The 11088-nt window shown below is 49.4% G+C and overlaps 1 protein-coding gene across 1 annotated transcript; it reads right to left on the bottom strand.

Annotated features, from left to right (window-relative positions):
* Positions 1 to 5177: 5177 nt before the first annotated feature.
* Positions 5178 to 9656, bottom strand: Tor4a (torsin family 4 member A). Its single transcript, XM_021156779.3, has 2 exons — positions 9421 to 9656; positions 5178 to 8751 (listed from the first exon to the last, which is right to left on the bottom strand). The coding sequence occupies exon 2, from the start codon at positions 8713 to 8715 to the stop codon at positions 7414 to 7416; it is 1302 nt and encodes a 433-aa protein (XP_021012438.1). The 5' UTR covers positions 8716 to 8751; positions 9421 to 9656; the 3' UTR covers positions 5178 to 7413.
* Between the last annotated feature and the right edge of the window lie 1432 nt (positions 9657 to 11088).

Here is an 11088-nt window from a genome sequence, read left to right as displayed (position 1 = left end):
CACATTCCAAATGATCGTTAGGATAGATTAGAGGGTGCCTCTGAGTGTAGAGCCTGGAGCCTCTGGTGGGAGTCATGTGGGCAAGCCTCTGTGGGCCAGTGGTGGCTGGCACTAGTAAGCTGCCTCTCCTTCTGCAACCTTATGAATGATAAGCATATGAAACCATAAGCCAATTAAATGCTTTCCCTCCCTCCCTCCCTCCCTCCCTCCCTCCCTCCCTCCCTCCCTCCCTCCCTCCCTCCCTTCTTCCTGTCCCCCTCCTCCCTGTTCTGTAGCCCCAGCAGACCTGGAGCTTGAGTCTAGGCCTCAAATGTGGAGCTCCTTCAGCTTCTGCCTCCCAGTCTCCTGCTGGGATTAAAGGGGTGCACCACCACTGGCTGGCAATTAAGTGGTTTCTTTTGGGCTGGTGAGATGGCTCATCAGGTAAGAGCACTGACTGTTCTTCCAAAGGTCCTGAGTTCAAATGCCAGCGACCACATGGTGGCTCACAACCATCCAAAATGAGATCTGATGCCCTCTTCTGGTGCGTCTGAAGACAGCTACAGTGTACTTATTGGGCTGGAGCAAGCAGGGATGGAAGGAGAGGGTGGGCTGACCAGAGTGAGCAGAGGTCCTGAATTCAATTCCCAGCAACCACATGAAGGCTCACAACCATCTGTACAGCTACAGTGTACTCATATACATAAAACATCTTTAAAAAATGGTTTCTTTTCATTTGCTTTGGCATAGCAATATAAAAGTAGTTAAGATATACATCTATCAAAACCTACCTTTGGAGCCGGGCGTGGTGGCGCACGCCTTTAGTCCCAGCACTCGGGAGGCAGAGGCAGGCGGATTTCTGAGTTCGAGGCCAGCCTGGTCTACAAAGTGAGTGCCAGGACAGCCAGGGCTACACAGAGAAACCCTGTCTCGAAAAAACCAAAAAAAAAAAAAAAAAAAAAAAAAAAAAAACCAAAAAAAAAAAACAACCTACCTTTGAAGGCTGCTGAGATGGCCCAGATGGCACTTGCTACCCAAGCCTGCCGACCAGGGTAAAAGGAGAGGAGACCAGCAGCTCCACAGGTGTCCTGTGACCTCCACACACTGGCTGTGGCACACACTCATGCATACACATCATGCACACAGCTAGGCTTGGTAGCTGTCGCACGCCTACAGTCTCAGTACTCCGAATCTGTGAGTTGGAGGCCAGAGCTACATAGTGAGACCCAGTCTGGAGAAAATTAATTAAAATTAAAAATTAAAAATAACTTTTTTAACCAGGTGTGGTGAACGCCTTTAGTCCCAGAACTTGGGAGGCAGAGGCAAGAAGTTCTGATTCGAGGCCAGCCTGATCTAGAGTGAGTTCCAGGACAGCCATGGCTATACAGAGAGACCCTGCCTCAAACCTGCACCCCCCCCCCAAAATAATTTAATATTAAGATTGGTGGTTGTAGCATACACCTTTAATCCAAGAACTAGGGAGGCAGAGGCAGGTTAATCTCTGAGTTTGAGGCCAGCCTGGCTACACAGAGAAATTCTGTCTTGAAAAATCAATAACAACAACAATAATAAACAACTAAAAACTAAAAAAAACCTAAGAGCTTTGGGGACTAGGCATGTGTGGAACATTTGATTTTTTTTCTAGACAGGGTTTCTCTGTGTAGCCCTGGCTGTCCTGAAACTTAAGTCTATAGACCAGTCTGGCCTCAAACTCAGAGATCCTCCTGCCTCTGCCTCCTGAGTGCTGGGATCAAAGACATGTGCTACCACCATCAAACTTCTTTTATTTCTTAAAGTCTCTAGAACAGGCTTCTGTCTGGGTGGTTGATGGGTTCATTATGGGAAAAGACAATAGTATGTCTTTTGCTTGTTTGTTTGTTTGTTTGTTTGTTTATTGTGAGTTTTACTGTGTATCTTTGGCTGTCCTAGAACTTACTATATAGACTGCAAGCTGCTTCAAACTCACAGAGATCCCCGTGCCTCTGCCTCCTGAGTGCTGGAATTAAAGGTGCGGGCCACTATACCCAGCTTGAAACAGCATTTTTGAAAGTTAAAAAAAGAATGAAAAATTTTACAGAGCTGGAGGGATGACTCAGTGGTTAAGAGCTCTTGCAAAGGACCTTGGTTCAGTTCCCAGCACCCATGTCTGCCCATCCACAGTTTAGCTCCAAGATATCCAACTTCCTCTTCTTGCCCCTGGGGACACCAACACTAGCATAAGCATAATTTAAAAAAAAAAATGTTTTTAAACAGGGTTTGGAGATGGCTCAGCAGTTAAGAGCACTGACTGCTTTTCCAGAGGTCTTGAGTTCAATTCCCAACAATCACATGGTGGCTCACAACCATTGGTAATAGGATCTGATGCCCTGTGTGTCTGAAGACAACAGTGTACTCATATACATAAAATAAATATATAATTCTTTAAAAATAAAATCTGGATTGGAGAGATGGTTCAGTGGTTAGGAACACTGGCTTCTCGCATCAAGGACCTGAGTGCAATTCCTAGCACCTACATGGAGACTCCCAACCGAATGTAACTACAGTCTCTAAGAATCTGAATTCCTCTTCTGGCACCCCGTGCACCAAGCATGCCTGTAGCGCATGGACATATATCCAGGCAAGACACCCACACACATAAAATAAATAAAGCTTTATAATAATAATAATTAATAATGACAAACCTTTAAAATTATTTCACAAAAATAGTAATTTTTACGAGAAAGAAACTGTCTTCTTTTGATGCTCTTCATCAAAATCTTGCCGCCTCCACCTTTGTCCCTTCTGTCTAGCTATATAGCTATTCTGTGTTCATGAGCATACTCTATCAGAAGCATGGATGGCCACATTCGTGCTCTTCTAAATTGTTAAGAGTTTATTACATAAACTCATGAACTAGGTTAGTTGCGGTGGCTGAAGTTCTCCAAGTCGTCTACTAACAAAACACATTTTCTGTTCCAATGCCAATACCATATTGTACTAGCTGGTGTTGTGTATCAACTTGACATAAGCTGGAGTTATCACAGAGAAAGAAGCCTCCTTGGAAGAAATGCCACCATGAGATCCAACTGTAAGGCATTTTCTCAATTAATGATCAAAGGTTGGGAGGGCCCATTTTGGGTGGTGCCATCCCTGGGCTGCTAGTCCTGGTTTTGTTTTGTTTTGTTTCTTTGTTTTGTTTTGTTTTGTTTTGGGACAGGGTTTCTCAGTATAGTCCTGGATGGCCTGGAACTCACTTTGTAGATCAGGCTGGCTTCGAACTCAGAAATCCTCCTGTCTCTGCCTCCCAAGTGCTGGGATTAAAGGCGTGCGCCACCACTGCCTGGCTATCCTGGGTTCTTTAAGAAAGCAAGCTGAGCAAGCCAGGGGAAGCAAGCCTGTAAGTAACATCCCTCCATGACCTCTGCATCAGCTCCTGCTTCCTGACCTGCTTGAGTTCCAGTCCCGACTTCCTTTGGTGATGAACAGCAATGTGGAAATGTAAGCTGAATAAACCCTTTCCTCCCCAACTTACTTCTTGGTCATGATGTTTTGTACAGGAAAAGAAACCCCCGACTAAGACACATATTAATCCCAGACCAGACATTATACATCACATGGTGATTATATCTACGTACAAATACAGGTTATAGAAAGGCTACAATGGGGATAAAAGAGGCTACAAAGAGAATCTCCAAGTTGGAGGGCAGGTGGTAGATAAAGTTCTTAGAGAGCTGCTAGGGACACCACCACAAAACCAAGCTCACTGTGGTTTGGAGTCAAGTCCCATGATGGATCAGACCTGCCGAGGCAAGGGACAGGTTTGAGCTGAATGGGTGGCAGCCAGATCCCTGCCTGCTGCTTCCTTGACCCCGTGGTGTTCAGCTGAGGGGTCAAGTGGAGCTCTTGTCATTGTGGTCTAAGTGTCCTCTTCTTTATGTGATTCAGGGGACTGTGGAACACGTTTCCTTAATCTGGTTGTATTCATTAGTTAATCATTTTTCTGAATACACTGATGTGTCCATATGGCACCTTCTTACCTACAGGCATCTATATGTGCCTCTGGGTACTGCAGGGCAGGGGGTGGTATGGACAAGCATAGAGAAGTGCAGAATTGTCCTGCCACCCTCTGTATCTCTCAAAATGGAGTCAAATTCTGCTTCGTAAAATGAAATAACCCAAGGCAAGGCACAGACTAGAAGCCGCTGTTTTATAATTATGGGATGCCTTGGACCCCCTGCGGTTTGGGTGATCTTTCCGACTCTCAGGACGCTATTAGCTTTCCCTTAAAGGTCCTTTTTGTACTTCTAAAATTAATGTGTTTCCAAAGACGCCTAAAGCTTTAAGACAGGCAGAAACCTCCCCTCCAGATTTACATGCAGGTCAAGAGGTCAAAAAACATGTTTTGAAGACAAAGAATTTTGCCTAGTGCCAGAATCTTTCACCCCTCACACCCACCAACCCCTTGATACATTTCCACTTTGGAAAATGGAAGTTTTTTTCCTCTGTCATGGAACTCTTACTCCACTTTCCCAAACTTTGACTTGAATAAAATGGTTTCCTCTCCCAGCTTCTGCCTCCACATCTGTTTTGGTAGAGGCTATGGATGGTAGTTTGAGTAGGAGCAGCCTTCTCAGACTCATACATTTGGATACTTGGTCCCTTGTTGGTATAACTATTTGGGAAGGATTAGGAGGTGTGACCTCATCAAGGTGTGTCACCAGAGCTTCCTGCTTGTGAATCACAGCAGGGTTGGTGAAAATTCAGAGTCTGAAGCCAGTCTAGGCTATAAGGAGTTCAAGGCAAGCCTGGGCTATATAGCAAAATCCTGTCTCAAAAACAAAACAAAAAGAGAAAACTTAAGAGTACTGAGTTCTGGATCACCTAGGATCTCATAGCAAGTCTGTCAAAAGAATAAAGACAGCAGGTGTGGTGGCGCACGCCTTTAATCCCAGCACTCGGGAGGCAGAGGCAGGCGGATTTCTGAGTTCGAGTCCAGCCTGGTCTACAGAGTGAGTTCCAGGACAGCCAGGGCTACACAGAGAAACCCTGTCTCAAAAAACAACAACAAGGGCTGGTGAGATGGCTCAGTGGGTAAGAGCACCCGACTCTTGAATTTGAACAGGAGTTCAAATCCCAGCAACCACATGGTGGCTCACAACCATCCGTAACAAGATCTGACTCCCTCTTCTGGAGTGTCTGAAGACAGCTACAGTGTACTTACATATAATAAATAAATAAATCTTAAAAAAAAAAACAACAACAACAAAAAGAAGGAAAGAAAGAAAGAAAAAAAAGAATAAAGACATAATAGTTGCACACTTCCTGCTCAGTTCTGCTGGCTGAGCTATGAATTTTAGCTACCTGCTATACTTCCCTCCAGAATTCCTCAAATAACAAAACCTATAAAATCCATTTGGCTAGCATGGTAGTGTACAAATATAATTCTAGCATTTAAGAGGCTCAAAAGTTCAAGATGAGCCTGGGCTACGAATATAAAACCCTGTCTGAAAACACGAATTTGGAGGGATGGTTCAAGGGTTTTGAGACAGGGTTTGTGTGTGTGTGTGTGTGTGTGTGTGTGTGTGTGTGTGTAACCCTGGCTGCCTTGGAACTCACTCTGTAGACCAGGCTGGCCTTGAACTCAGAGACCTGACTGCCTCTGAGTGTTGGGACTAATGGTGCACACCTGTCTCCAGAATCAGGAATTATTAAATAGATGGTTAGAAAGAGATGTTGGTGAATTTATCATTAACAGGTTTTAGTACCCCTTTCTCAATTCATAGACAGTCAGAAAAGAAAAGAAGGTAGGTGGGTAGATTTGAGCTGCGGTTTATTCATGGGCACAATGCAACCTGCTCAGTGCTGAGTGTACAGGCTTCTTTAGACCTGAAATTAGCCTCCATGAAATTATTTTAGAAGTGCACGATTTTATAAATAAATAAAGAGGAGATGCTGCTCGGGTTTGTACCCTCACTAAGTCGCCCAGTAGACGGTAAGTGAATGACTACAAGCAACACTTGGCTGCATAGGGGACACTTCCAGGTAGGTTTTCAGGTGACAACCCTGGGGGCCTTCTTGGCATAATCCTGCAAGAACTGAACAGCATCCAAACTCAGCTTGTCATGCACCAGATCCTCAGACTACGCACGGCAAACCGGACCACACTGGAGCCTGCTAGTAATCCTCTCTAGGGAACCCTAAGCCTGGGTAGTTTTGCAGCAGGTCTCCCCCAAGCGTGGGCGAGGACATATCACCCCCCTTGAGGGGTTCCTCCTCTTTAATCTCTTCTTGTATCACCACTTCCTGTGTGCCCTCAAGCCACACTTTGGGAATGCACCGCTTTCTAACCCAGACTGATGAGCATCCACAGGCAAAGTCTGGGTGCAGCCACAAGATGGCAGCACAGACACGGCCAGAGTACTAAGAAGCCTCCTTCCTGCCTTGCAAATTCCAAGCCAATGGAGAGGTTGAACCTAGGACCGCCAAAGGCTACAGGGAACCTCACCCACGTGTCACTGTGGCAACCAGACAGCACAGACAGGCAGAGGCTTGGCACCTGCCCATCTGACCCCACCCCACTGGGCCTCATGCTTGTTTCCTGCTTCCTACAGCGAGTCAGCCTCAAAGCAGGGTTCACTTCCAAGGCTCCCAGTTTGCTATGGATTTAACCGCTGTCACTCCAGAGCCAGGGAAGGGAAGGGGCCAGTGAGTTCCTCAGCAGTAGGACAGACTGGAGTCCAGTGAGCCTTTCTTGGGAAACCTGAGCTTGGTGGTTTCCCAGGAGGTCTCCCCAGGCTGGTGAAGTCACATCATCTCCCTGGAGGTAGAGGTCCCTCCTCTTGGGTCTCTTCTGGTGAGCAGGACCCATTGTAGGTGATTCCAAAGCCATTCTACATGTCTGTCTCTGGGGCAAACAGGCAGCCAGTTTCACGAGGGTGGGTCTCCTCTTAGGTTCATGCCCCAGAACATCTGAAAAATTCCACGATCTACTCACTGGCTTGCAGACATCTAACTGCCTTCTGGGGCAGGCAGAGAAGTGCACAGACAGAGAAGCAGTCCCCACCTTGTAGCCTCTAAGCTAAGGAGGCATTCAAGGGGTTGTTGGGAGTTTGTGAGAGGCATGGAGGCTGCCACATGTTCCAGAGGACCAGAATCCTACCGCAGCCTCACACCCTCTGAGATAATCTACCATAACCCTGGCTACTTCCTAGGGTTATGGGAAGCCCTATCACATGTCTCTGGGATATGATGGACATAGTGGGAGCTGGGGGTATGGGGAAGACTCCATATAGGAAGGCAGCTGCTTTCCTGGTGACCTTAGGGAATCTCAAGGCTCAGGGGTGAAGAGGACGTGGAGCTCAGAGCTAAGCCACTGCATCAGCCGCCCTAGCTCCTGGGATGAACCAGCTTGGGGGCCACAAGTCACCTGACATCCTTCCTGTTTTCTTCAACAGTTCAATTGCCTGGGTCCATTGGCCAGTGTCCAGCATGTGCAGCCTTGTGTTGTAAGAGGTTAACCTTAGCTACTACCTGCTTGCAGCCGGTGATGGCAAATTCATGTCCAGCAACATGGTAGTAGCTGAGCTGCTCTGCCAGATGTTCTGCCAGTGCCTGCTCAGGAAAAAAGCCCTCCCCTGCCATTTCCTCTCTGAAGCAGTTGATCACATCCGGCTTGTCCAGTAGCAGGAAGGGCACGATGGCTGCAGTGTGCCACAGAGGGTGTTCTCGGGCCAGGAGCTCTCGAAGACTGGTGTGTAACTCCTCGGCTGGAGATTCCTCAGTCTGAGTACTGCCTGCACTATGGCGGAGTGGGGGCAACATCCGTGACGCGTTTTGCAGCACAAAGTGCGTGATCTCTATACCACCAGCGCCACTTAGGAGTACATAGATAGCATTGTGGAAATGGTGCGAGCGCTGAGGCTGCAAGAGGTCGTGGAGCTCATCCAGCAGCGCAGGTGGCAAGAGTTCAGCCTCATCCAGGACCAAGAGAGGGGTCTTCTCCTGGGCCTCAGCCTGTGCCACCACATCTGCCACACGCTGTGCCAGCTCCTTTCGGCAGTCCTGAACCGGGCGTGGCTCTGGACAGTGATATCGTGCATGGTACTGCAGAACCAAAGCACCATCCCCCAGCACTGCGCGAAAGTGGCGCGCCAGCAGACGCCCCACGTGACTCTTGCCTACACCACTGGGCCCGTGCAGTGCCAGGAGCAAGGGATGACTGTGCACATGTGTAGCCAGGTAGTCTCGCAGCAGGGCCATGATGCGGCCCACAGCAGCTGGCTGTCCAAACACAGAACGCTGCAGCGCCTTCTCCAGCCCGTCGAGGTCGTAACGTTGTGCATTATCGTCCAGATTCTCAATGGCGTTGAGAACCTGGAACCCCACAATGGCTACAAGAAGCAGCAGGCAACGTTGTGCACGACTCTGCCGCTCTGTGCGGGGTCGGCACTTCCGTGAGGTTTCCGGGTAGAGCACTACCCGACTACGCCTGCGTTTCTTGCGGGGTGTCCTAGAAGTCAGCTCTGTCAGGCTGTCGAAGGTGAAGAATTTAGGTTGGTCTAGGTCGGCACGTAGAGTGCCCAAGCTGCCGGTGGGCCCAAGTGTCCCAGTCCCAGAGTCCGGCTCAGTGCCTGGCTGCAAGAGGCGTCTCTTGCGCAGGACGCAGACTCGGCGGCGCAGACGGAGCACGGCGCGCACTGGCGCTATCACACATGGTCCCTTGGCCTGGGGCTCTAGGCTAGGATGGCCGCGGTCCATGGTTCAGGACCTGTGCTGGGCATGCAGTTCCCCTCCCTGCAATAAGAAAATGGGAAGACTTCTTGAGTCCCCGATCTTACCCTCTGGGGGTTCCTTAAGGTACTTTCCGGCCAAATACTGGCCCCGCCTCGCCTAGTTCCACTAACCAGGAAGCCCGGTTCTCAGCAGGAGGGCCCCAACGCATGCAAATCTCTTGGGTCCTCTCCGAAAAGGCCTAGGCCGTGAGGAAGTGCGGGGGTGGGGCGAGGTGTATAATTTATCAGACTGTTGACCTCCCTCTTAGAGGAATAAACAGAAGGCTTGTTGTCACTGATTAGGGGTACAGAATGGTCAAAATGGACCCTACACAAACACACCCAGCACCTATCAGACTGTCAAAGGCTTTACTGGTCCCAAGTAGGCACCTTGTCCCAGCGGACTCAGTACCCCTAAGAGTTGAGGCTCTCCCCATACTTAAGACAGTTGGTGGAATATGCTGACAAACTTTCATGGTTTTGAGAATGGATTCTAGCACTGTCCCTAGTCACAACCTAGGCTTTCAACCTACTCCCACCCTTAGCTCCCATCCAAGCCCAAATCTGGGGTCCCTCACCCTCCTCCCAGAGAACACAAGAGCAGAAAAGTGAACAAAAAGAGCCAAGGAAGGATTAAAGCCTTGCCTCTGAGGAGGCTGGCCTGGAGCGCTCCGTATCTGCAGCTACCTACCTGCAGCTGCGCAGGCTCCTCCAGCTCAGCCACTCCCTTCCAAGGCCAGGAGCCAGCAACTCAGGAAGCAGGAAACGCTAGTCTTCCACCCAAACGGTGAGGTGGGTGGGCCAGGGTCTGGATGGCCCAACTCAGGCTTGAAGGGGTAGCAACTCCTGCAGGTCCCCAGGGACCGGAGCAGAGGAAGCTCTGGGGAGGTTTCCGCTTAGATGCAAAGGAAGTGAGTCAGGGGTGCTGGCAGGCGGAGCTTGGGCTGAACGGAACCGCCAGTGGGGGGAGGTCTGGCTGACTGGCCCAGAACCCCTATCCAGGGCACAGAGAGGGAGGAGCCCGTCCAGCAGCTCTTCCCATAGGCTCCCTGGACTCCTGAAGGCTCAGTCTGCCCTCTACTTACATGGCCTCTGCCATGATACCCCTTTCCCTGACCCAGATAAACTGAGGAAGTGACCCAAAAGACCCTACTTAGTAAACTAGTAGAAAGCAGGTCATTTGCTCAGCGGGGTGCCTCTAATCCCATTCTTTTCTTCTGAACTTCCCTTCCTTTCCCTACTCTACCGCCCACCCTCCCCTTGACCCATTCAGCTCATAGGGCAGGACCCAAGAAACAAAAGTTCTAGAGCTAGGGGTAGAACCCCTTATGTCTCAGAGCCCTTGTGGAGTGGGAGAGCAGATTTAAAAATGTTCTTTGGCCAAGAACTGGGAGACAGAAAAGCTTTAGACTTTTCATGGCAACCTGTTTGCCTGCAGCCCTGCCCACCTCCATGCCCATTTATGCAGGAAGGGACGTGCCCCAGACTCCTCCCATTCTGAAAGGGAGCTGGTTGCTTCCTTGGCCAGCCTGGGATCCTGAACTTTCCAGAACTCTCACAAAGTTTAGAGTGGCCAGAGTGGATAAGTGTTTCCAGAGCCCTCTAAACAACTCAGCCTCGCCCATGACACCCCCCCCCCCATCTACACTTCACAGACCGTGTAAAATATCAATGCACACAGCTGATTGAGCAGGCCCTAGAGGGAAGAGGCTCTTAGAAACCTTAGTTTTCTAGTCGAGAATTTCCTGACCCAAGGATACTGGGCCCTGGGGTCCTGGATCAGGCCCTGCAATACAGGGACAGGATAATCTTTAGGTAAGCCCAATGCTGGCCAGCTACTTTTCCAAGAGGCTGATCTATGGAACTCCCTAGGGCCCAGAGTCCCATTCCGGAATAAGGAAAAGACCTGATAAAGTGACCCATTCAGGGAACTCATGCCACAGAGTTACCTTTTGCAAGGATAAAGCTTTTATAGACAGAAGGTTCGCAAGCCTCAGTGCCCAATCCCTGGTCCCAACCCTACTGTAAAATCCAACCTCACCAAACCTGACCCTTCACCTACCACACCCTTTCCTTCCACAGCTCCTTGAAGGCACACTTGGCCCACACTAGCAGAATCCAGCCACACAGACCTTTTGTCTCCCCCAGGCTTCAGCCTCTAGCAGTCCTTCGCTCTGCCCAGTGACCCTGCCTGGCATCCAGTCCACTCACAGCTTCTGTTCTCAGCCCAGTCCTTTCCTGTCTACCCCATGTAGCCCTAGTCACCATCCTAAGCGCATGAAAACAGCCCCAAGAGCCTTTGTATTTGGTCCTTACAGCCTGCCCTTCCTGAAATGTCTGTGCTGTGTAAGCAGCAGCT

The sequence above is a fragment of the Mus caroli genome, unplaced genomic scaffold (assembly GCF_978045245.1).
Source record: "Mus caroli unplaced genomic scaffold, Mus_caroli_1 scaffold_2, whole genome shotgun sequence".
NCBI lineage: Eukaryota > Metazoa > Chordata > Mammalia > Rodentia > Muridae > Mus > Mus caroli.
Note: the sequence above shows the minus strand (reverse complement) of the source record. Positions and strands in the feature narration are given on the sequence as shown.